This window comes from Merops nubicus, unplaced genomic scaffold (genome assembly GCF_000691845.1).
Source record: "Merops nubicus isolate BGI_N331 unplaced genomic scaffold, ASM69184v1 scaffold26061, whole genome shotgun sequence".
Classification (NCBI taxonomy): Eukaryota; Metazoa; Chordata; class Aves; order Coraciiformes; family Meropidae; genus Merops; species Merops nubicus.
The window spans coordinates 56,914-83,424 of NW_008589442.1; the positions used below are offsets into that span (position 1 = coordinate 56,914).

The window sequence follows — 26,511 nt, forward strand, 5'->3', positions numbered from 1 at the left end:
GGGATGAGCTGAGGTGATTCAGATGTTATATTAAAATGCATTCATGATAGTCATCAATGTGTTTTGCTCTATGGATGTTAGGCTTTCAGACTTTTTCCATTTAGTAGAAATCTAAATGCTTTCTGTTAGAAGCACAGACAATAGTTTAAGACTTGTCAGAAGGCTCATATTAATGAAAATCTCAGTGTATATGCTATGTCCAAAGATTTCAGACACACAGTGTGTTGTTGGACTCATGCAAATGGCATCTGTTATTATAGTTACTTTTATTATTGGTGTTATTTAAGTATTGGAGATGGTGTGTTCGTGGAAGCCAGAATGCTGGTGAGTACAGCTTCTTCTGGAAACCACACAAAATTCAAAATCTTCAAACATTTTGAGCTGTACTTTTGAAATTCAAGCAGGAAATTGCACGCTTCAATTAATGTTTGTCCTCCTTTTTGCTTTGTGTTTTAAGTAACAAGCCAAACCCCAACCAGATCAATGTAAATAATGTCAAACCAGGAGTGGTAAATGGTACTGGAGTACAGGCACAGAACACAGGAGCAGGACGGGCCTGTGAAAGCTGTTATAGTAAGTGACGCACCAGTATGGCAGTTGTGCATAGAGAGTGTGCGTGCTGTGTTGCAAACAATAAAAATAAAAGCTGTGTTGGGGTGGGGGGTGGGAGAGGTGGCTTTGAAAGGATTGGGGATAGAGTTTGGCACAGTTGCATTTAAGCAAATTTGGTTTTTTTTTTAGTTACTCGTGTTACATGTATAAATAGTATTATGAAGTATTGAAGGGGGAGTTGGGAAATGTCCTATTGTAATGACAGGTAGCTATTGAGAAAAGACTTAAATCACCAAAGGGTGAATTTGACAAATTATTCATAATGTTTTAGTAGATATCAAAATATTTGATATCATTGTATTCGATCTGCTACCTGATGCTAATACACTGAATTCTAAAGATTGTGCTCCTCTATAGGGAGCCTTTAGAGATGATGGAACGTTACGCTGTATGAGAAGTCAAGTCACAGATTTTGTACATTCTTTAGTCATAACATTAATGTATGGAGAGTTCCTGAAGACAATTTTCCCTCTCTTCCATGCGATGTAGAAGTTGTCTACCAGTCTTGCAAAGTGAGGAGTTTCGATTCCATTGGCAGGAAATTTTCCCATACTACTAGCTTTTTTTTTTTTTTTTAAAAATGTTCATGTTTTAAAAGGGGTTTATAAGTGTAATTAAATCTGCTGAAATCATAAGTATATTTAAGAGTGGTGATGACAGTAACACCATAATTGGTATTTTAATGTCTGTTTGAGCTCTGCACTGTCATTGTGTGGGTTTTCTTTTGTGATGGTTCTAACGAGAATAAGCTCTGAAAATTAATCCTGTTTAAGGATATATATAATTTCCACCTTTGTTATCTCTAGCCACACAGTCTTACCAGTGGTATTCTTGGGGTCCCCCTAACATGCAGTGTCGCCTCTGTGCATCCTGTTGGACATACTGGAAGAAATACGGTGGCTTGAAAATGCCAACACGGTTAGATGGGGAGAGACCAGGACCAAACCGCAATAATTTGGTAGGTATCTGCAAAGCAGGCTGCTTGGTACCCTTGCCTGGAAAGCCAAGTGCCATGGTATTTCACTAGTTGTTCACTGTTCTTAAATATTTAACAGCAAAAAGAATGCCTTCAGCCCCCATTGTTGTCCTTGGGTTTGGTATTTCATGTCTTACAGAAGCTGCTGTGTTAACTTCGGCTATAAATAATTTGTTGCTAAGTACTGCCCAGGGGAGGGGGTTGGGGGATAGTTTGTTTAGCAAACTGGCCTTCAAATGCATAGAGGTAACCTAATGAAGATGGGGAAAAAAATTAAATGTCAGCCAGTGTTTCTGGTATTTGGTTTTCATGATTTTTTGCTGTAGGGGGAAGAAGATTCCTCCCCTCTCCCCCTGCCCCAAAGGAATTCATTATTCCTGAAACCTGTTCCCTTTCCCAAGGCATATTCAAAATTAGATACCTCAAATATTTAGTGGCTTTTTAGAGATCCCCTGTCCTGTTTTTCTACTTACTTCCATTTTAAAAAAAAATAATCCTTCCTTTTGGGTAGGTTTGAATAGGCATTATTTAAGTGGCTTCTGTTTAATTTTCTCCTTTTATTTAAAAAAACAAAGGTCTCAGAATTTTTCTGAATTTGGTGGGTGTTCAATCTGGAAGCATCGTATATTGAGCCCACTGGAAAAAGTAGCTGGCATCACATGAACTGCAGGATAGTGCACATTTCTTCTCTCCTAGTCTTCACTATCGTTCCCTTTCTGTTATCTTTCTTTTGTTTAACCTCTGTCCTCTGCAGGCTTCTGTTTCCCCTCTGAAGCTTCCTAATTGCTAAGATAACTGCCAGGTTTTATCAGCCTTATACCTCTTGTTTGTTAATCAAAAGTATGTAAATAGGGGAAAGCCACGTTCTCCTCAAACTGAAGTTTCCTCCTCTATTTTCTAGCCATGGGTAGGTTTGAGATAAGATACTATTTTCATTATTTTATTTGTTGACTTAGTTGCATTTCTTGAAGAAATTATAGCTTTGTCTCTCTGTAGTCCATAAATGCCTTTCAGTAGTAGTCTTTATTACATGCAGTGAGAATTTGACAACTCTAAATACATTCATTGAGCACAGAGTAAGAATTAAAACAGAAATTCTTGCAGCTTTGAGACAAAAACATTCTAACATGCTATAAAGTTGCTTTTGGAAGTGAGTTTGTGATGTCTTTAGCCATCAGGCTACTCGTGTCTCCCTGTTATGTTTGTTATGAAGAGTTTGCATTGTATATCCAGAGCAACTGTAAGCACCCAAAGTTGGAGAGTGTTTCTGTTGACTTAGTAACACTAAGTCAGTCATGTGATAGCATCAGGTAACTTCTTCAGGTCTGGCTTTTGGATTCCTGCTTTAAAACTCGGTACAGCACATAAATACTTAGCTGTGAAGAGAAAATATCCCCCTTCATTTTATCCTTTAAGATATTTTGGAAGAAAATTCCAAATGTTGATGGGTAAGATTTGGGAGATGGGAATTGCTGGGCTGAAAGTATTTTTGTGTAGCTCCTGTTTTTAGGTCTGTGAATCAGTAATTGAAAGTAACTTTATATCATATTCTTGCTCTTCTTTAAAAACATTCTTTCTAATAATGACTTTTTATAAATTTTTTTTTTTTTTTTCTTTTAAGAGTCCTCATGGTGTGCCAGTACGAAACAGTGGTAGTCCCAAGTTTGCTATGAAGACTCGACAAGCTTTCTATCTCCACACAACAAAACTGACAAGAATTGCCAGACGTTTGTGTCGAGATATCCTGCGCCCCTGGCACGCTGCGAGACACCCCTACCTGCCCATCAACAGCGCGGCCATCAAAGCAGAGTGTGAGTGCTGGTGCAGCTGGGATCTGCTGGCAAAGGAGCCCTTTGAGATTCCTTCCCTCAAAGTTTGAGTTGCAGCCTCTTGAGATGCTTTCTTCCATGTAGCTAGTAGTTTCACAAAATCTAGCTGTACTTGCGGAGTGTTCTGACTTCAGGCTAGACAAATAACTTTGAAAATTCATGAGTTGATAGTTTTAAAATACTCGTGTTTGTGAGTACATTTATCACTCTTCTGCATTTGTGTCCTGTTGCCAGGACATGCTGGCAACCTGTAAAATTTCTTTTGATTGGAAAGCTCTTTCAGGACTCTTGAGTTATTAATTTAGTTTTGCTATAGTATCTAAATATCTTTACCCGCTAATTATTTTTCTTTTGGTTTACAGGCACAGCACGTTTACCTGAGGCATCAGAAAACCCATTGCTATTAAAGCAAGTGGTTCGAAAGCCTTTAGAAGCAGTACTCCGGTATTTAGGTATTAAAAAAAAAAAACAAACACCACCAAACACAATCCAACCAAACAAAAAACCCTACTAACGACTTCTGCTAACCATTTCTTTTTCCATTTGGTTCTGGATTTAGATGCTGGTTCTAGATTAAAGAACAAAATGTGAAAACTTTCCCATGAACTTGTCCTCTTTCCTTTTCCTATTTAATTTGACAGCCCTAGGGTCTCAGCAGTCCACTCTGGGCTCACAGAACTGTCAGAAACTTTTGCCAGTGAAGGGAGGGATGTAGTTGCTGTGGCTTCTGATGTATGTAGGGACAAGTTACCATCTGCTAATGGAGGCAAAAAGGTAGAACTTTTTAGGAACACTTGGTCATTCCACTGTTCCAATTTTTTTTTTCTGTACGGAGGCATTTCATATAGTTGGGTCCTCCAAGAAGCTTCTTGTGTTTAGGACAGCACTGTGTCCCTCAGCTTGTGAATTAGTTGTTGCCTGTTCTGTATGGAAAGTAGAGAAGGGGGATATATTTCCATTCTCTACTTGCTTCTTTCTTTTTGTTGATGTGGAGTTTTTTTGTGGTTTGTTTTGCGAGGGTTTTTTTTGGTGGTGTTTATTTGGTTTTGTGGGATTTCTTTAGTTTTTAGGTTTTTTTTTTTTTTACAGTTTTCTTGAGGACATGGGCCTCATCAGCTGATGTGTGGGGAAGTACTGAGTAGCTCCTTCCAGGACTTTTGTGTAAGGTTTAGGCGCTGGAAGCATCTAATGTGGTGCTACGTGACATGCCAGCCCTGACTACAAATCAATGCAGAATCATTCTCCCTCGTGTTGCTGGTTGCTAGAGATACCCTGAAGACATGTCTCAGGTTGTTAGAGCAGTCTAACGTGAGTCTAACCACAGTGAGCTAGCTTGGACAGTGGTACTTTGAAGGCTTCCTGACTAACAGGGAAATTGATTGCCTTTTTACTCTTGGTAAGAAACACTGGAGTTGATCTTGTGTTTCTTTGAACATCTTTGTCAATGAAATATTGTAAGGCTCAGGGTTTATTAAATATTTACTGCTTCTCTGAGTCTTGTACTTCTACTGTATACTAATGAGATACAGAGATTGAGAAACCTTTGTGCAACCGAAGAAAGCAAATAAAGGGTGAAGTTCTGCTGTTGGATAAAATCCTGCTTTTAGTAGAAATACAGAATTTCACTAGCACTGTGTCAGTGTGTTCATTTGACTATTGAGCTTGGAAAAGGGAGTGCAAAAAATGGAGGGAGGGTGATGGAGTGGTGAGAACATATTTTTGGAGGTGTCACGGTCAGTGTGCTTTAAGTTACACGTTACGTGGCTGTTGGGGCTGTGGGAGAAAAACTCGTTTGCCGTTACTTGTAACTGTCTCAAAATCTTGAACAGCGACACTCATTTCTGCCTTGACCAGAAGTTTAAATTCAGCCTCTGTGGTTTTTTTATGGCAGTGCTTTGAATTCTCTCGTTTGGCCAGTTTAGAAATTGTAGTTTTCACAAATGTTGCAGAACTGGCAAAGTCGTGGTTTCCCCAGGGTTTAGGAGTGTTTCATGACTGCCCAAAGATGGCCTTTAATTTAGAGCATGCCAAGATAATCCTGTGTTGTTGGAGAATAGTGTTTAGGAAATGGATACAAAGTACTTTTGTTATAGGCTCTTATTTTAGGATAATATTATGACATTGACTTTAACATCTTCAGTAGACGTAAATTCCTAAATATATGTAAAGTGCTTTATATAAATAGCAATCTCCAGTGAAAACTGACTGAGATAGTGTGTATATAAGGGAAGGTATACTGGGTCACCTTGGAAGTCTGCGTGTTGTTTTCAGATTTATAATTCCAGTATCTTCACTATCTTCACTGATAAAAAAAAAACTTGCTGTTTTACAACAGAGTCTCATCCATGTCCTCCGAAACCAGATCCTGCAAAGAGCTTGTCCAGTTCTATCAACAATCTGACTCCTGCTAAGTTCACGCCTGTCATTAATAATGGGTCTCCAACTATCCTGGGAAAAAGAAGTTATGAACAACACAACGGAATGGATGGTAAATATTTTTCTGTAATGTGTATACTATCTGTACAGGCTTTTTTTTTTTCCTGTCCTTTTGGAGTTGAAGGAGATTATTTAAAACTATAGTCCTTTATATAAATTCCCAGTTTCTTATTCTTGAGAGAAGATTTTTATTTCTTTTTGTAAATGTCATTTGTCTGATTTCTCCTGGGTAAGACACGTGATGTGCTCTGTCTGGGTGGTACATTCACATAAAGCTGCTGTGTGGTGCAGCTCTGCCTACTAAGTTGACCAACCTTGCAAATGGGATAGTGGAGGAGAAACTTCCCTTTGATTTTTAATTGAGTAGTATGAGAAAATTAAGAGATTAATAGCTTTTTCCAGTGGTGTTTCTTTTATAATTTTGAGGTTTACAGCTTTTTAATATGTAGGTAGTAGCTGTGCAGTTCCCAGGTGGATTTGTAGCCTGTGGATCACCTGGCTTTCAGGAAAGCTACCAGAGGCTGTGTGCCATTGAGAAATGCAGGCTGCTGCTTAGCTGAGGGAGGCCGGTGTGCCAGATCTGGCGTGGCATAAAGCTGCTCCTGCCTTGTGCAGAACCAGAGCCTTTGCTTTTGTTTGCCTTATCACTGAGCATCTCTGTGCAGTGGGGCTTGGGCTTCATCTCAAGAGTAAAAGTCAATGGGAAGATGTTTGAAGCGGGAGATAGATGCAGGTTGTTCCTGCCACAGACTCCTGGGCTCTGTTCTGAAGAGTTGCTCTTGCCTGAGAGGGTTGAGGAAGAGAAACGGCAGGCATTTGCTCAGATGGGGATAAAAGGCTCTGTTGCAATGGCCTTCATGGGAGTGACAACATGGAGGGTAGCTCTCCTTAACAGGGGAGAGGAACAGTTGGTTTAATGGTGACTGAGCAGGGAGGGAGGTACAGAGGATCTTTCTTGGTTTTCATATTTAATTTTTAACTTTCTTTGTGACTTATCTGAGATACAGTTGCAAACATTTGATATCTTATTGACTGTGTTTTAATATTAACAACTTTTTAAACTGCTGCTGTTCAGGTTGCTTATGTGATGTTTTTCTCTTTTCTGTTCACTTGTGCTCTATCAGGCAACATGAAGAAGCGCCTGTTGATGCCTAGCAGGGGTAAGACCTTGAAGCTGCGCTCAGCTTATGCTAGGAGAGTGATTTTTAGTTTCATCTGCTGGCTTGTCTGTGCTTTGTGGCTAATGAGTCTGTGTGCACCTTCTGTGTTGACGTTTAAGTGTTCCTTGGGTAACCGTTTCCACCCAGTGTTACGCTGCTCACCTTCCAGGCTTTTCACATGCAGACAACAACTCGTACAGCTGTACTGAAGACATGAAATGCTATGCTCAGAACTGGTTACTAATTCCTCAAGTTGACAGAACAGTTTTCTAGCAGTTCTGTGAAACTGCTGAGAGCTGTGATGGTTGGTTTGAAACTAGGTGTTGTCACTGTTTGACTTGTAAGAAATCAACTTCACATGTTCTGAACTACTTTAGATTCACTTCGACGAAAGGAAATAGAAGACACTATTCACATCCCAAGTTCAAGCCTGTATTTTCCACTGTGAGTGGACAGTCTCACCAGCGAGGGACTGTCTGCATGTTCTCTACTTGCAGTAGAAATAATTTTCAGAATTTCCACAGGTTAAATATTAATCTGTGCTGACTACTGAATAGACCTTAGAAGCTTTAGTTTGTGATAATGCAGGAAACGTACGTATGACGTCACTTAAGCAAATTCAGTAGAACAGACCAATTTTAAATGATTAGGGTATACAAATGTCATTGTGAGACAGGCAAATACCAGAACTTGAGCTTATGTGTTACCATGAAATGGCTGACACTGCATGCCCTGATGTTAAGCTCTGTGTTGAATGGCGGAGGCAGTGGATGACTACTATAAATATTTATGTGCATGCATGTATAAGTGCATGCAGAGAATACAATAAGAATGAGAACAGTGATTGTTCTACTGTCTTGCTTTCTTTGGAAATTTATACCTTGATATTGTGTTGCTGAATTTTTAATATGCTTTTTAACTTCTGTCTTTTGGCAAGAATAACAAAACCCCGCTGCCTTGGTCAGTTTGGCTTCCTCGGAAGCTTTGTCCAGTAACAAGGGCTATAGATGTGGAGTAGCTCACTGAATTTCCACAGCTCGTAGTGACTACCTGCTTAATGGCATGCCTGCTGCTCCCTGTTAAATGTCCTCACCAGAAAGGGGATTCGCTTAGCAGATGACACACTTGAAACTCTGAGACGTGGTGGCCCAAAGGAGGGAAGAACCAATCCTTCCTTCAGGAAGGCGCGCTCTGCGTAGAGTACTGGATTTGACAAGCTGAGGCCATTTGCTTGCTGGAAATGGAGGATTCTTGTTTTTGTGTTTTCAGATGTCTCTCTGCTGGCATACATACTTGATTAGATACATTTCACTCATAACTGTTGCTGTTTGCAGTTTGCAAAAAGTTTGGTGAGGTACCTGTTTGAGCTCCTCAGAATACATGTTACTCTGAAGCATATGTGTGTAGTTGTGCAGAGGCCAGCTCTCACCGAGCAGCTGCTGCTTTGTCTGCTCGGTCTGTTCTTAGCCAGCCACTGAAATACCTGGAGTAGGATTTGTTCCTGTAACTGCTAGGTAGTGGAGTACAAATCAGTCCCAGAATCCGTTCACCTGCTGGAGCAGTGAGTGTTAACTGGATATTTTTGTGAGCAGTTCAGTTTAAAAGTGTCAGCTGACATTTATTTGTGAATGGAAAATGTTTGCCGCACTGCAGTTTTGACACTTGAAATATTTTCTGAGCCTGGCTTGCTGGAGGCTTTGCTAAGACAGAGAGGGTAAGGAACCACCTGCAAGGAAACAAGATTTAAAGAATTTGAATCGAGATCCGCTGCGCACAGGGAAGCAGATGGTAGAAGTTTCGTGGATCTGTTTCTGGCCTGGAGCCAGTTTGTGTGGCACTGCCACTTCACACTGGTTCCCAGTTGCCTTGCATGTAAGCTGGTAAGCTTTCCTGGCTCTGGGCATGGCTAACACCAGTTTACTTGTGCTGTGCCAGAACTGGGAGCATGGTGCTGAGGCTTCTCTTGGCTCTGGATGGAGTCATATAGGCTTATTAGTTTGGGGGAGCTGCTGTTGGGAAGGGAGAAGAGGAGGTCAGGAGAGAGGAAGAGCACAAGTTGGAACCACTGAGAAGAAGGGGCGAATGACAGCATGTGTGATGAGGCCTTGTAAGCAGAATTTAGGCACCAAGGAATTAGTATAAAAGGACTGAAATAAACCCATCTATTCAGAATGACTGATTTTGACTGTAACTGACCTAAAATAGAAAGAAAAGGATGAATGAGAGTAAAGCCGAGTTGTTACAACCAGTCAGAGTCTTCATTTGCATAGCCCCTATAGATAGCAAGGGAAATTGTGGGGGTTTCTTTGTTGCTTTTATGTTTTTCCTCTACCCTTAGTGATACCTGGTTTAGGTCATTGTAGGAGTGTATTGGAAAAAAAAAAAAAAAAAAAAAAACCCAAAACACAACTTGTATTAAGACTGTATGGAGAGGCTGAAAATATTCTTTCTGCACAATTTTAGGTGCAGGGAGACAGTTTGTCCACCTGTGTTGAAATAGTTTTCAAGGGGATGGTAACCTTCTGTAATGTTATGACTTATCCAGGATAGCTGATGTGGTGTGGCGTTGGTGGCACCTGGAAGATACCTTACAGTTTAGACAGGTCACAGTGCCAGAGTCTCTGACATAGCACAGGTGGACATCTATTATGGTGGGCTTTAGTTGAAGTCTCTTAGCTGGTGATACAGTCCTTTTGATGTTGGGCTGTTACTTCCAAACACATGGGAGAAGTATGTATACTGTAAATTATGGCTGTTTGCTGAGCTGATTGCATGTGATGGCTTCATAAAGCTTTCCTCATGGCCAGGTCATAAAACAATATAAATTCAAGAGATTGCTTTTGCAGGGAGTAGAAGCTTCTATTTTTGCTTAGTGCAAAGCATTAAGATCCATGTTTATATATATATTTATTTATATTGATGGGCAGGATTCTAAGGCATTTAAATTCCCATGGCATCTGCTGCCTTCATTTAGAATTAGACTGTTTAACATTGCTGAAAACTGATCTGTTCACGTAGGTTTTTGAGTGTTCCTTCAGGCAACACTGCTGGAGGTGACTCATCTGTGTCTCTACCATCCCTTGGTGTTTAGGACTATCGGTGGTCAGTGGCCAGATTAAGCCCTCAGAAAAGTTAATCAAGTGCCCTGAGGAATGTTTGTGTGTAAATGGAAACGCTGTTCCGAAATGTGCCTGAACAGTGGCTGAGGGTGGAGGGGTTGGAGGTGGAAGACCACCTAGTCTATAGGCAGATGTGGGTTGGTCAGGCTGAACTTTGTGTGAAGAGAGGTAGTAGGAGGAGGTGAGGAAAGGCTGGGAAAAGGGAAACTTGGTGGTAAGAGATTAAGGAAGAAAAGAAAGGGAGACTGTTGTTAGTGGACTGTGGCCAGAAGTAATTAAAACTCTGGAAACGTTGGAAATTGCTGAACTTAACAGTGCTTCAGATTTTTCCTTTGGAATTTTGTTGCTTGTTTGTTTTTCCTCTTGCTACTGTAACTCTGGCTTAAGTATCTTTAACTTTCCTTTTTCTGACTCAGCCCTAGAGAGCTGAACATTTTCAAGCTTTGGATATGATTTTTCTGTCCAGGTATTGAGAGTTTCAACAGGTGCTTGAATTCCAAGAACAGGAAAATATTCTTAATCTCAGCTCTCCTCACTACCTCCACTCTATTTTGTAAGAAGGGTGTGGTCCTTTCATCTATTTTGTTCTCCTTGTCTTTAAGTCACATTGGAGGCAACATTAGGCATACAGTGCCCTTCCCAGCTCTCCTCCAACATGAGATTAGCATGAGCAAATTGCTGCAGAATCCTATTTTTGGAGCGTGAAAAGTACATGGAGTCTTACAAGCTGTTGAGTGCAGTGAGATGTTAAAAAATTATTCATTTATTACTTTTTCATTAATGTTCTGGAGCTTGACTGACAATATTTGCTATGAATCTTCCTCCAGAGAGATAAAGAGGATGTTTTATGTTCTGGATGCTGTTGCAGCAATCCAGTGTGGGTTCTGTGTGATACTTGGCTATGCAAATCCCTACTGGGGGAAGGGAGGAAGGGAGCATTGTTAGATTTGTTAGATTCCCTCCCCCCCCCCCCTTTTACACCATGTTAGCTTTCATCTAATCAAATTTGTTTTTTCAGGGTCATCACATGCACTCTAAAATTGGCAGAAAGAGAGAGAACATGAATGAGTAGCTGAAATAAAGGGAAGGCTTTTCCCAGCAACAAACTTGCATTGATAAAATGGTAGTGGATCGAATGCTGAAAATTGGAGAGGGTTTATAGAAGAGCCATGAAAACAGTGAAGGGACTGGAAAACACACTGTATAATGGAAAATGCTTTTATCAAAGTGGAAGTTGTAGATGTTTGTCTCTGCTGACAGGAGCAGCAGAAGTGTAATAATAGAGGGCTTTTTAGGCTAGACAGGAATGGAATAATGAGCTGCAGTAGCCGAAAGGTACAGCAGAAAAACTTTGGCTGGAAACAAGCTGCACATTTTTGAGTGAGGGTAATTAACTGTTTGAATACCTTGCTTCTACTGCTAGGGACTTGTAAACCAAAATGGAATGTCAGTCTAATTTAATGTGTTCTAGTTCATTGTTTCTCTGCTTCTTTTGGGGAAACGTGTATGAACTCCTAGAACTGTGGAAGCATTCATCAGCCTAACATGGCACTAGTTTAATTATCAAGAGATAAGCATGAAAATGGAAATGCTGTTCTTGATCAAAACCAGCTGTTGAGGTGGGAATATAAGGAAGTCCTCTGGCACCACCTGTGTAGGTGACCAGACTTCTCTCAAAGGGTTTTCTGTTTTTCCTTCTGGCTGGCTTAGACCTTGCAGAAAATTTGGACTTGACTGTATGCAAAAATTCAGCCTCAATCAGCACCAGTCCCAGCTGCCCTTCCAAAATCAAGGGTAACCAGCCAGAGAAAGTCTGCCTATCTGGGAATGACTGGAAGGAGCGGGGAATACCCATCCTTTAATGACTAGTGTGATACATGTCCTGGCTTTTGCCGTTGATATCCAAACCAGAGTAATGTTGCCTGTTGTCAAGAGAGAAAATGTTCAGTGCTCTGTAAAGGGATGACTCTTTCTCGACAGCAGCAGCACAACAGTGGAAGAATGACAAGTTACTTGAAATGCATTTTGGATACATGAAGAACCGTGTGCCTGTGCAAATTCCTTGCTTTAGAGTATATGGCAAAAGTATAGGTTATTTTTTAAGAATTGTATTTAGGATTTTCTATTCAGATGTTAAGTGAAACTTTTTTCACTTGTCTTCAGCTTAGCTGTGATACTGTGATTAGTTTCTTTTGGTGCTGTAGAGAAAGATATGGAAATGCAATCAGGAGCTGGACATCGTGCTTTATGGATTAACTAGTGAAAACAATTTCCTTTATGAGGGATGGCATGGAGTAAGATGCAAATGTTGACTGAGTGACAGGAGAGTGCATATCCCATGGCAGTGCTAGGGAGCAGGTGTTGTTAATATGAGAAGAAATGAATAGATAACAATGCAAGGGCAGAATTGCAAATGTACCCCCCAAACCTGAGTAGGTAATTAAGTGGAATCTGTGTGTGTGATCTGTATCACATATAGACACACACACGCATGTATGTGTACATGATGTGTGATACTCCCAATTCTAAGAACAGTGAATAATTCAGTGGTTTCTAGTTTACATAAGCTTGGTTCAGCAAATACTAAAGCAGTAAGGTTCCATGGGTTTGTTGCCTCTTGTTTTTTTTAAGCAATGTGTTACAATGTGTTAAAGCCAGACAGAATGTACCGTGATGCTCTTTTAGGAATGCAAGTGGATAATATTGATTGACTCAATACTGAGACAGCAGCTCTCCATTCTCAACATCGTTGTCCAAGGGTAGCTGCTGACTCATTGTAGTTGGATATTGCTGCCCAGAAAGTATTAGCAGGGTCCTTGAGGTACTTTTAGCAGAAGGTAAAGCTGTGCATGAACACACACATCATTGGTGAGGTACTGTGAAGCAAAGTAGTGTGAACTGTTAGACCAAGCATTTTAGGAAATGCTGTCTAAATCCAATGAGCTTAATGTGCAGGGATTAGTGGAAGGAGGTGGGTAACAAACCACTACTTATCCAAAATTAAAGTTTTTCTTTGTGGAATCTCTTACTTGGAGTTACTTTTTGTTTAATGTTGGTTTGGATTTATCTGTCTAACAGACAACTATCTTCACTTCTGTGTTTCATTACCACCAAAACAGTCTGTGTTTCTGTATTTGTTGCATGGGGCTGGGCTACTGTATTCTGAACTATGTGAATCTTTCCCTTTTTTTAATCTTAAATCTTTTTTTCCCTTTGCCAATCTTGGTAGGAACTTACCTAGGTAAGTAAATTGCAATTTTAACATTGTTTTAACGTACAACAGAACTTTAAGAAAATGTGAGCTTAGGTGGTGTTTTGTAGCATTTCTGCTCTGTTCTGCTCGTTGCACTTGCATAGCTGAAAGCTTTTGTAGTGTTTCATTGTTAGAAGGTGGACACTCGGTCTGCTCACAGCAGTTAAACACTCTTGGCAGTTTAAGAAAGACAGGGGTACTGAAGCATTCTTACAAGCTTGCAAAAACTGTATGTGTGTGTATGTCAACACACAGACTACTTCAGGTGAACCAGTGACATGGAAGTTAAATCAGTGTTCATCAAGCCTCATTCATGCATGCATTTTTATATTTTTCTCTAGCTTCCTCACCAGTGTGGTACTGTTATCTTTTTGTTACTGTTGGGAAGGATGGAATCCCAGGTGGAGGAAAAGAAATAAGCGTATGAATTTTTGAAAGCAATGTATTTTAGTATAGTGAACTTGCTGATTGGAAAGTGTGTGTTAAATTCTCTACATTCATTGTGACTGAAGATGTGTTTATGAATATTACTGAATATTGCATGTTCTGCATGATACTTCTCTTTAGTAAACAGAAGTTAAAACCAAAATGCCATCTGTGACTAAGTGCTTGATAAACTGATCGGTTAAAAAAAAAAAAAAAAAAAAAAAAACCAAAAAAAACCCCACTATGTTAACATGAGATGAAGGACCCATCTTTTTTGTGTGTGGTGAATATGCTGAAGACTGGAGTCAGTTTGAGTAAATACAAATTCAATACGTCCAAGTTACGTCCAGCAGCTGGAAGCTGGGCTACTTTTACTCCTTAGTACTAGCATCAGCTCTGTACAGAATTCTTGTGCCAAATTATGAAATGGTCTGTAAATATGTAAGCAATGCTATGTATGGTCAGGCATGGAAAAGCACTGGAAGGTTTCTGCCCAAGCAGAAAAGTGGCCATGGTTGGTGCTTATTTTGCAGCTTCTTGATGCTTGCTGTTAGTAACTTCATGGAAATACCTCTGCACTCCAGTCTGCGCTGGGCACACTGCTGGGGGTTTAGGCTCTCCTGCTTCTCGAAATGGCAGGTGTGGATTGTGTGGACTTGCACAAAAGCAGGCTGAATTTGAGTGGTGGGAGTAATTTTTTGGATGCTGCCATTCAGATGTTGAGGTCCTCTCAGTGGAATCACAAGGGTTGGGACGGGTTCAGCAATGAGCATGCTTGTCTGCTTTTCTGGTGGGTCCAGATGTGCTGGTTTACTTCCCATCAGGAAATTTGATTACTCCACCCCATGTGGTCAGGTGCCAGATATTCCCTACTCCCACAGCATGCCTTTGAGGTGGTGCTCTAGTTGCTGCCAGAAGTTTAGGTACTCCTTTTTTTTTTTTTTTTTTTTTTTTTTAAACAATCCTGAAAGCATTAGAAGCAAATTATATGAGATTGTTGAAGAAACAGGTTGATTGACAGAGAGGTGGTTCCCCCATCCCCAAAAGATAAAACAAAGCTGCAAAGTAACAGTAGGAAGAGACTTGTTTTGCTGTTTGTGGTAGTCCCTCCCCACCTCTGTTTCTCTAGGTGAAAGTACATTCATCTGCATCTTTGATACTTCAAGAATGAAAAGATCATTAGAGCGTAGTAACCTGCTGTGACTGGTGAGCCAAAATCTCTGTAATTGTGCTTATGCTTGAGGAACAGGTCTGAGGTCTTTGTCACTAAGTTGTGGGGAGTGGAGGCATGCTTTGAGGGTGTCTTTTAATCTCTATACTGCGATAGGTGTTCTATTGCCATTTCAGTAACAATGTAGAATTGTCTGTGGCAAAGGACATTTATACTTATCTGCAGATACACCTTCAATTTACCTTGTCTTCATTTTATCCTCTGGGACTTCCTCTTTATTTTAGTGTATAGAGGAGACTGGCAGGAGGAGTTGAATGGCAGGTGATCTTTCTAGGGCTTTGGGGTTTTTCAGCGCTATGGAGAAAAACATTTCAGTCTTGAGTTTTCAGAGTGTATTTCAATTTCTTTGGATGCAAAAGAGTGGAAGGCTTGCTTAGATTCATCATTGTAGACTTTTATAGTTTATGGTTTAGGTTTGGTTAATTCTGAAATCACCTCCTTTTTTCCTTGGTTGTTTTTTTAATCTCATTTGGAGGAGGTTAGTGTTGTTTCTTATGTGGAACTATGTAAATTCAAGCAGTTGCACCTTGGAGGTCATCAAAGGAATACTCATACTTTATATCCTGTGGCTTCTCTAGACATCCCTCCATAAAATAAAGTTTTTTTCCTGGAGAGGAGCTACCAGAACCCTGTCGTATTTCCCTCCTGGTTTATAGTCATATGTTGTCTTACATTTTTAACCTGCTTATGGATGCCTGTGTTTGAGAAATCTCTCTCAAACACTGATCTGTGAAAACAGAGCAAGCACCCTGGGGAGGACTGAGATTCATGTGTTGAGTTACCTTATCTGTACCACTCTTTACCCAGAAACTGAGCATGGGTTGAGTTCTTAGAGGTCTTGTAGATCTCAATTTCTCAACTGCACAGAAGCCACCAAAAACTTTTGGGTGAGAATCCGTTGTTTCCAGTACAGATACATCCTGTTGACTAGACAGCTGTTCTGCAGTGAGTTACAGATGTTACACTGTCACTCTGCATCTCTTTATTGACCACTGTGGCTAACAGTTACTCGTATAATAGCAGTGCTTCAGTTGCAGATGCTTTTATTGTGATTATTTTTTCTTTTTTTAATTGCAAACTGAAGCTGGCCTTTTTAATGTCTCTATTCTTGCAAACTCCAGTTATCGAAGTGTGACTAAAGGGGAAATTCACAGATAGTGGAGATTAATATGCTGATTGAGACCTTATGACTGTAAGAGTATAAATGATATTGAAACTGTAACTTTCTTTTGTGACCTATTTTACTGAGCAAAAAGTTGTCAATGGCAGGTTTAGCCTGGAAACAGCAGCTTAGGGGGTGAGGTGTGTCCCTTTTGTTAGCGCTGCTTCTTTGCTCTTGGAGGGCTCTGAAGCTTTGAGGCTTAGAGTAAATAACAGTTTTGCTCAGTCTTCACTCTGTATTGGTCTCAAGATTTCTTCTCACTGTGGAATATTCTGGGTTAATTTGGGTGCTTGGGAATAGCACTCTGCTCTGTTGTGCATCCAGCAGTAGTTGTGGCAGCAGCCACGTATCAGCTGCTCCTGTAGGCCAGTCTTTTCTAGCATCAAGAATGTTCCTAGTATAAGAAAAGCGTAGATCTGTAATGTGGTTAAAATTAAATGTGTGGCTTCAATCCAGAGACTATCATCAGTTGATTTACATCTCTTGGAGCTCCTGTGAAAGGAGAAAATGTTATCTTTTTGTTATGGAAGGGGGAAGAAAAAACAAGTGCTGGAGCTTCGCTCCGAAGCCAACAGATTCAGCTTGCATCCTCCTGGCTGTGCTGTCTCCCAGCATCTGTGGAGTTCTTTGGCCATCCATCTCAAACAGCTGCTCACAGCTGCGTTTTGGATGCAATTGCTGCTCCCATGTAAAAAGGAATGATTATCTGGCACCACCTATGTTGCCTTTGTCAGTATCCAAGGGTTATCTTCTTACTTGGTGCCTGGTATATCTGTTCTACAGATTTGATGGAAATCTTTCTGGCAACTATTTCTTCATCTCTGTGGATACTTGGGCAGAAAAACACTGCAAAAATTGAAACTATCCGTCTTCATGTTTGAAGTAGCTAACAGCATACACCTACAGAGAATGGAGAATACACTTGATATATCAACTGTTGATTTTACTGTGGTGTTGTGACACACAGTGCTCAGAAAATGTCTCCTGTTCCGCCTTCCCCCCTCCCGTTAGTTTGCTGTGCCACATGTTTCCTGGCACACTTCCTGTGAGTACATTGTGTTTGGTTTTACCAAGGAGAACCTCAAGGAGTTACGGACCATAAGCTATAAAAATTAATTTTGCTGGATTCTTTTAAAAGCTTTGCTGTTTCATCACAGCTTAACTCATTTGCAGTGGAACATTTCAGAGGTGAAGCTGGGAAGCTTAGTATTAATGTGAAAGCAGAATTCATACTGGTAACTTCTGCAGCCAGCGACAGCACTTGCTGATGCCTGTCTTGTAGTACCTGTTGGATTTGATGTATTGACATTTTTGTTCTCGGCCAGAAGGGGCTGAGGATGGTTTGGTGCACTGATGTTTTCTGGGAGCGTGCATCTTAGAAAACTAAACAGTGCTGACAAAAAGGTTTATTGGGTCTCCCATTCCATTCCATGCCATCCTGCTCCCTTATAGCAATATGTCATTCTCTTATATCCCAGGACCTTTGTGTGTCCTGCAGGTCTCTTATACAGACCATTCAGTTTGGTACATACTCTGTGGCAGCATGGTAGATAGAGTACCTGGTAGTCCAGCAAACCAGCTAGTAAAGTCAAGCCATTGTGCTCCGTGCTTACTGGAGAAGGGCTTTGTGTGACAGCTGGAGTTGCTGTGCTCCGACTGATGGAGCTGTGCCTATGGAAGTATTTACTTGTGGTAGGGTCAGCAGATACAGCCTTGTTTGCTAACAGCTTGTAGATAACATCTGAGCTGAAGAGATCTCTAGGAATCCAAGGATGATAGGAAGGATTTAATTTGTGACAGTGTATAATTCCTTCCTTTCTCCTTCTTGATGTCAGTAGATTCCTCCAAAACTAAAACAGATTTTTCCCAAGACTTGAGGAAAACCTCACATCTGAAAGAGGAGGTGTACTTTTAGTGGTAGTTTGAAGAAAGGTGTGAGTAAATGGAGAAAAGAGTGGGAGAATGGAATGTGTTTTTAATTTGGGGACTCTGCTCTTCAAATCATGTTGTCAAGAGAGCTCTTTGCTCAGTTACTTTTCTAGGAGGGGAGAAGTTAGTTTGGTAGACGACTCTCCTTTGTAGCTAAACGGCAAGTTGCAATCACAGCTGCGTGTGTTTTGATTTTGTACTTTTTTCTGTCTTGGAAAAGCAATGGTCTTACCAGCTCTATTCTCTTTCCTGTTTGTTAGGTCTGCCTAACCACGGACAAACCAGACAAATGGTAAGAGAATGTTCATTTAACCAAAACAGGGAAAAGAAGAAATATTAACCCACACTAGATAGAACATCTCATTAAACTGCAGTGTTTCACTTCCGTCTTTGCTGTTTGCAGCTGGTCATATTTCCCAATTAATCAAAAAGTTTAAAGATTATTATTATTTTGGGACATATGAAACATCAAAGTGATTAAATACAATTATAACCTCAAATCTGTCTATTTATATGTAAATGAGATTCTGTTTTGGATGAAACTTTTTGTTTCTGCTTATACAGAAACTGAGTGGCTGTTTATAGCAAAGTTCTGGGATGTGTTTCTAGGTGGAATGTGCTTCCCTGAAGGAGGAAGTTTTAAAAGATGGAAGGGATTGTTTGGAAAACAAGTTTTGTAGGTGTTTTTTGTTGTTGTTGTTTGTTTTGTTTGTTTGTTTTTTTTAGGAAGTTGGTGTGCAAGTTGTCTGCTGAGAATGCTTGCTTAGGTTTTATGTTCTTCTTGAGTAAAAATTATTCCTAGCCTGTCATCCATGATGCTGAGTTTTATCAAAGGACAGAAGCAAATAGCCAGTCTGGTGCATCTCTGGCAAAATGCTTTCTCAGGAAGTTCACCTTGGTGTAAAGGGGCCAGGCAGAGCCTGCGTGTCACGCTCCCCCCTTTGGCATGGCTTACGGGAGACTCGGGGGAGAACTTGAAGCATAAATTCTTTCCCCCTAAAAAAGATCTTCTGGTGTTGATGACATGGAGCTTGCCTTATTAGGTGAACTGCCACAATGTATTAGTGTCAGTGGAGTCTCTCTGACATGAATCAGTCAGCAGCAGGTATGACTGATGGTCACTGAATGGTGATCACAAGCACTGTTAACTCTAATAATGTTCTCAGATAGTGTGCAGTACCATGAGGGTGGGCTAGAACCTGAGCATGCTAGTCTGCTTCTAAGAACAAGGCATTTATCTGGTTCATTACTTGAGCATCTGATCCGAAGTACTAAACTGTATTCCTCCATCAATTCACCTTCCTTTCTTGTCACTGAGGAGACTGGCTACTTGTTTGTGTCTGCTGAAAAAACCAGCTCAGTGCGGTGGGAGAAATCTGTAATGACCTAACACTTTTTAGGTGTTTGATGGTGAAACCCCCGAACTGCCTTGATTTCTGGTTGCTTGATAAAGTATACTACTGAACTTAAAATTAAAGGTCCACGTTTCAGGATGTACCATTTGAAACAAGTTGCTGTGTGCAGGTAGATAAGGCAATCTGGAAGCACAGGGGTGCCCCTTCTAGGTATTTCCAAGAACTTTTCTCTTGAGTCATTCTCCTGTGTATGTAGCAAGTGGTGAGAAAATATCCTTTGCAACACTAACAAAAGGATTTTCTTGGAGAAATCTGGAGGGGGTTATAAAAAAAAAAGCTTCTTATTGAAAACCTTTTCCTTAATAAATCTCAAATATAAAATCAGTTCTTGAAGTATTTCAGTGGTCTGCTGTAGTGCCTTGGTGTTGTCTTGTCTCACGTGGAGCTGGGCAACTAAGAAAATAAATTCTTATTGCACTTGTATATAACAGCTTTAAAGAGCGTAGGATTTTTAAAAGGTGGGGTTTTGTTTGTTTAGCTCTAAAGACCTAATTTTCTACAGGACGTAGGTCTTGTTAACACAGTTGGTTAAGGCTGGTCAAAAAAAAGGTCATCTATCTTTTTGTTTTCTCCTCAGATAAAAATGAGATAAACACAGGGGTTTGTGGTGTTTTGTTTTGTGGGTTTGTTTGGTTTGTTTTTTTTTTTTTTTTCCTTTGGTTGACAGAACTCCTTTCTAAGTAAAAGCGTAAAAATTCGGTTGAGCTTTTGCCATAACCTGACACTTCAAGACTTAGATACCTCATGTCCCCACCTTTCCTTTTGGGGTGGATATCCCAGGCCAGACATCCCTCATCTACATGCTCAGTTTCCCATTTTGTGGGCAGAAGAGGAACCTTTAGTGCATCTGGGGAGATGGTCTGACCTTGGACAATGGCCTGTGAAATACCAGAATTAAATTACAACTGGGACATTTTCTGACCAGCTTTAATTTATGGATAGCAATGTTTCTGAGCCCTTGTTTTGCATTTTTCCTGACTGTCCAGTGTTACTGATTTCAGTGGGATTTCTCAATGTGCTAATCAGCAGGAAGAACTGGACTTCAGATGATCAAGGACAGCTGCATTTGAGAAGCTTAATACTTTGCTCCCTTTCACCTGCACCTCTCTTAACAACAGCTTGTGTTTTTCCATTTGAGTGGAAGGGGCTACTGTGGGTCTGGAAGATGATACTTGTGTTGCCTTACAAAGCAAATGTGTTCTGTATGAGAAAACTGTGGGTTTAAATGCTAAATGATTTTATGATGAAAGCTGCTAAGCTTTGTAGTACTAGATTTGTTTTCGACAACACTTAATTATGTACCATCCTCCATAAATATTAACCTCCCTAAAACAAAAAGGATATGGGTAAGTTTGGTACCCCAAAATAACTGTAAATTCTGAATTTTAGATTTGTTTTGCTTTGTAGCTAGATTTCCTTCCCTGAAATCAGTAGAGTTGCTCTAGATTTATGGTAGTAGCTGGAACGTAAGTCTTACGTTCAGTCTTTCAACCTTGATGTCATCTTTCAGACATAAGCAACAGATTATTGGTAATGCCTTCCATTTATTATGTGTCCTGTCGCTGGAGTATTGCTGTCCTTTTGCATATTGAAAGTGCCTAACTTCCACTGCTTGTGGACAGTTGCTTTTATGTGAATTCTATGTTCAGTCATGGGCAAGTGGGGAAATATTTACCATCAACTCTCAACAACTGATATGAAAACTTTAATTCTCTTTTCCTTTGAGTGCTTATCATATGCTACTGAAGGTTTGTTGCAGTCCCTAATTGTAGCTTTTTATGTATCACGTTAGGGACCAAGCCGAAACTTGCTGCTCAATGGGAAATCATACCCAACAAAAGTCCGATTAATTCGTGGTGGATCCATGCCTCCAGTGAAAAGGAGGAGGATGAACTGGATTGATGCACCAGATGATGTTTTTTACATGGCCACTGAAGAAACCAGGTAGGAAACTTGGTCTTTCAGAGGGTTTAAAGAGAGGTCTTTTGATTTGTGCTCCTTCTGGGTGCTGCAGCTGATTTTGTGGTTAGACAGATTCAGCAGATCTGTGGCTACAGAATGAATGCAGAGACTGCTCGTGGTGTAGAGGTGGATAACGGCTGTGATACACCCAACCATGTCTCGTGTGCCTCATCATGCACTTGCATTCCAGGGAAAGCAGATTCTTCTTCTTCCAGAGCAGTTCCTGTAAGAGATGAACAGTAAGGAGAGGAAGACTGAGGTGAAAAGTTCACCTGGTTCAGATCCATAAATGCCTTTAGAGGTCCCAACGCAGCATCTCAGTAACAGGATAGGGGCCTTCTGGCACACAATTGATACTGAGGAACAGAGCCTCCTGTACACAGGGGGCTCTCCATGCACTCTTGCAGCCTGAAGCCTCTTGTGTTACCTCCCAAAACATCTCCTCATGTGTCTTGAGTACTGAAACCGGCAAGTGATATGGAGGGTTTCTGGGGGCTGAGCTCTCTAATATCTTTGGTGGTTTATATGTGCCACCAGTAGCAGTGAGATTGGCCCTGCAGTGTCCCTCATCCTCCTTTGGTGGTACTGTTTCTGCTAGTTCTTGTTATTCTGCCCACAGGATAAAAATAGTAGAAGAAACTTTCCTTGCATGAGTTTCACTTTAAACTCCATTTACAGGCTGCTGACAGAGCAGTAGAAGCTATGTGACGTGATGCCTAAAACAAAGCTTTTCTGTGCATGTCCTCAGTACTGTGTAATTCTGAGGGAGGGAAGACTGCTGCTGGGTGTGGTAAGAAAGGTGGAGACATATGCTTGTGTGGTTTCCTCCCAAGAATTTGATCCCTCTGTCCTTGGTAACCTCAGAGAAGGTCAGAGCAGAGCCGCAGCCCTGCTTTTCAGCCCTCCCTGCGAGCAGAGGTGTTCTCTGGCTTTTGTCTGTGCCTGAAGCCTGGAGTTATCAACACCACCTGTATCAGTGCCCCAGCAGGCAGAAACTTGCCTTTCTCTCCAGTACCTATCAGAGATGGACATGGGAGTTACTGGATCTCCGAGCCCTTACAAGTGACCACAGAGGTCAGGAGTTTTGAGTACTTTGTCTCTTCTGGCACTACTAAATTGGGCTACTCTGAGTATTCATTTGTTCAGTATGAAGTGCATAGTCAAGAGTCTTGATGTCCCCAACCTCCTCCTTTAGCCTGCAGAGCATTTCAAGTGTCAAGTAACTGTTCTGTGAGCCTATTATCAAAAACGGGCTTCTTAGACAAGCTACGGCTGGTAACACTGAAGTTCCGAACTACTGGTCTATTGGATCATAAGATTTCAGTGCAGGAACAGCCCCTTTTAGAAGTCAAAAGAAACATGAAACTAATTTCCTTGTCGGATTTGTTGCTATGGTCACTTTTAATGGAATTGTGCATTTCATACCAGCTTGCATCTTTCCCTTGTCTTTCCCTTCTTCTCTTTTTCTGTGAGGTGCTTTGAAAGTAAGCAGTGGGATCTTGCATGTAATTGGAACTAAAGTGAGACAAGTATTTAATTTTTCAGGGGAAGCAGTTTACTTATTCCTGTTGTCATCTTGCTCTGGTGAAGAGGTACTGGGATCCTGTTACAGGCCTGCAGGTCTGGCAAATTCAGGTGCCATTTTGGGTGCAGGGTATGCAATCTCCAATTCAGTCCTTAGATTTTCAAGGCTTATTTCATAATCCTGCATGTACAAGCAGCAAGAATATTCATTGAGTGTGATGTTGGTTGTGAGAACAATTTATTGCAGAGGGACAGAATCATCTGCTCATACAGAACCACTGACCAAGGCAGGAAAGATCCGTGCACACACCTCTAGTGCAGAAATCATAGTGCAGCCATAGATATCAGCTCAGGAAGACCTTATCTCTTCCATTTAAAAGAAGGGGGAAAAAAAATAATGGGCTTCTTTGTCTGACAGCCTTGCTGCTTAGCTGACTGCTGAGTGCTGAAAGGAGATATTTGGCAGCATGTTGAAAAGCAGAGAAGCCTGAGCAACGTCACGCTGTAAGCGGCACGGGTTTTCTGTCGGGCATTTCACCTCCAACTTTTCCCTGAACCATCTGCTGCATTCCAGCATCAGGAATGTGAGACTTGTTTGTGAGCACTGAAACAATTTGAGCTTTGTGTTGGCTCCATAGCAATCAATCTAGCAACAATATCTGCATATCATCCTCCAGCTGAGGGTCAGGCTGTGTTTGCAGCCACAGAAAGTAAGTTTTCCTTAGTTCTTGCACAAACACACACACACACACACACACACCTCTGTTTTGTTCTCCCTGTTGAGAATGGTGCTAAAAACCTGGATGGCTTTGAGGGAGCCATTTAAAAAGTTGGTTGACTGAAAGGAATAAGGTTTTGAATTCAAGACTCACAGTAAGGAACTTGGCATTTATAATTTATGCAAGCGGAGGCAGCAAGTGACCTGATCAGAATCTAGAACTGCTATGAGACGTGTTTCTGATGGCAGTGAGTCTGAGCACATACGGCTACTGTAAGAAGCTCTGCTGGCTTAAAGTAGATCAGCTTCAGCTAAGCAAGTCTTGGAAAAATCACATCAAAACTGAAAACGTTTTGTTCTCCCCACCACCACTTTTTCACAGTATTCTCTCCTCCTTCCACCCTGTGGCCTTTTAACTTCAGAAGGCACTGGAGAAATGGGGACACTTAGCAAACAAAAGACATGTCTCTGCATGTGTAAGCACTGTGGAGCAGGCTTGTTCTGCTCAGTGAGCAAAGAGAGCAAGTGAAGAGTTGACCAAATCTGACCAGAGCTGATGCAAAAAACTGCACTGGAAAAAAAGATTTCTTGGCCCTAGCTATGTTGACTAACCAAAAACTTAAAAAGTTACCTTTGGGAGGTCAAATTGTGGATTCTGAAGCCATGTGGCTGCTCTTCCTCTAGTGTAGTATCGTGTCTCTTACAGCAAGTCAAGAAATTGTGGAGGTAGGAGCCTGTGAGAGGAGGCAATGCTTCCTTCCTTAGCAGAGCCACCGTGCGCCCCAGCTCCTGAACTGGAGGCTGTGTACAGCAGGTACTGGGGGACTACTCATGTGAATATTTGTCACTTCCCATTCTAATCTCTGTGTGCCTTTGACCACCACAGCATCCTCTGGAATTGAATTCCTCATTTTAATAACATAGTTCATTTTTCATTGTTGCTAGCTGCTTTGGGTTTATGACTTCTTTTTTTTAGGATACTTCCTTTAGCTCCTGATCTTGACAAAAAGAAACAAATAGTCATTCTGTATTGTCTCTTTGGAACTTACTTTGCTGATTCTAAAACACTGGTGTGTCTCCTCTCCTTTCTCTCTTTTGCTTCCTGTATCTGATAAGACTTGTTGCTAGACTTGTAACATTTAGGGAAATTCCTAAGTAGATGTGACTGTTACTCATTTCTCGGTTGGTCACACATGACATGGGAGAAATAAGAGGGGGAAGACATCCTACCCTTTCAGTCTCCTCAGGGTGGGGGAAAGGCTCCAGTATAGGCTCGCTGGTTAGAGGCCATCCTGGATCTCCCCTGGAGGAGCAGTTTAGCCTTGAGACGTAGCTCTGTTGGAGACTGAATGTTCCTGGCTTGTGCTATGATGGGTTTCTTTTGATCAGCAGCTGTGTGCACCTGCTTGGGCACAAAGAACGTCAGGGAGCTCTGTGAGAGATGGATTAGCAGGCAGGGGAGCAGCCAGCATTGCCAGAAGAGGTTTGGTTGTAACTTGGCTTTAGTAAATTCCCACAAAGCCGCCTGCAGCACGTCCGGCCGATGTGTCTGCGTGCATCGGAATAAATCCGCAACACGGAGACTGGCTGTCGTAGCCGTTTCACGTTACGTTTAAGCAGAAGAGCCTGGTCCTAAGAGGCTGGACCAGAACGCCTTCTGCTCCACAGGGGAAGGATTTTGGAGCAGAGAATGCCATTTCCTCTCCAGTGTTGTGTTTATAAATCAGAAAACAAAAGTTCCCCAGGGGAGACGTTGCTGAAACAAGCGGCGTCGGCCCGTCCTGCGAGCGAGCAGCATCTGCGCGTGCAGGCCGGGTCCGCAGAGAGAAGCCGGAGACCTGCCGCGCCTCCGTGCCCAGTCCCTGTAACCGGCTCTTTTCTCCTTGCTGTCTGCAGGAAAATCCGCAAGCTGCTTTCCTCCTCTGAAGCCAAGCGAGCCGCCAGGCGCCCGTACAAGCCTATTATCCTCCGGCCCATCCAGGCAGTGCAGCTACGCCAGCCCATGAATGATGAACCCATAATCATTGAGGATTAACATACGCTGAGCAGCTTCCTGGCTGATGGTGGATCTGCCCGAAAGAATCTCTCCTCCAGTATATACTTGAGTTTCTATGGCTACGGCATTGAACTAACTGTTGAAGAGAGGGAACTTTTGAGGAACTGTTTTGCATCTTTTAAACCCTTAAAAGGAACTCAGCCCTGCTCTGAGCCTCTGACCACAGACTGCTCTCTCGCGCGCGCTCTTTCCTTCTCTTTCCTTTCTTTTTTTTTTCCTTTTTATTTTCTTGTTTTCTTTTTCTTTTTTTGTTAAATTTTTGGTAACCTGTTTTCCCCTTTGCTTCTACCCCTTTTGTAGACAGGGGGAGGGAAAGTAAGTTTAACTTATTAAGAGAATGTGGACTAGTACTTTTTAGCTTTGTTTCCTCTTCTGATGTACGAAGAGCTAGAACCCTTCATTTTGTGACTGAGCTCTCGTTGCAAAGCCATTTTTATGAGGCTGTGTTGTAAGATTTTTCTGGTTTTGTTTTTTTGGGTTTTTTTGTTTTGTTTTGTTTTTTTTTTTTAATTTTTGTGGACGGTGCCATTTTTTATTTCATTTATATTATTTCTTTTGTAGATAAATTTCCAACCTTTAACTGATATTTGCATATAGGAGCTGAAAACCAGCCCCAGGTTCAGCCAGTTTTCTTTGGTCCTGTCCCTTATGTTTTTTGGATCATTTTGCACGGCCGGTTGTGCTCATGCACAAGACAGAAACA

At 41.3% G+C, this 26,511-nt stretch overlaps 1 protein-coding gene across 1 annotated transcript in view; it reads left to right on the forward strand.

Moving 5' to 3' along the window:
- MTA1 (metastasis associated 1) overlaps positions 1-25,787 on the forward strand; it is a gene marked incomplete at its 5' end in the record, with an annotated part of 64,906 nt that extends 39,119 nt beyond the window's left edge. The window contains 10 exons of the mRNA XM_008949606.1: positions 458-573; positions 1,419-1,570; positions 3,210-3,399; positions 3,780-3,869; positions 5,753-5,905; positions 6,978-7,013; positions 13,362-13,373; positions 18,394-18,425; positions 21,341-21,492; positions 25,649-25,787. Coding sequence (XP_008947854.1) covers positions 458-573; positions 1,419-1,570; positions 3,210-3,399; positions 3,780-3,869; positions 5,753-5,905; positions 6,978-7,013; positions 13,362-13,373; positions 18,394-18,425; positions 21,341-21,492; positions 25,649-25,787 — 1,072 coding nt within the window. The remainder of the gene's footprint in view (positions 1-457; positions 574-1,418; positions 1,571-3,209; positions 3,400-3,779; positions 3,870-5,752; positions 5,906-6,977; positions 7,014-13,361; positions 13,374-18,393; positions 18,426-21,340; positions 21,493-25,648) is intronic.
- Between the last annotated feature and the right edge of the window lie 724 nt (positions 25,788-26,511).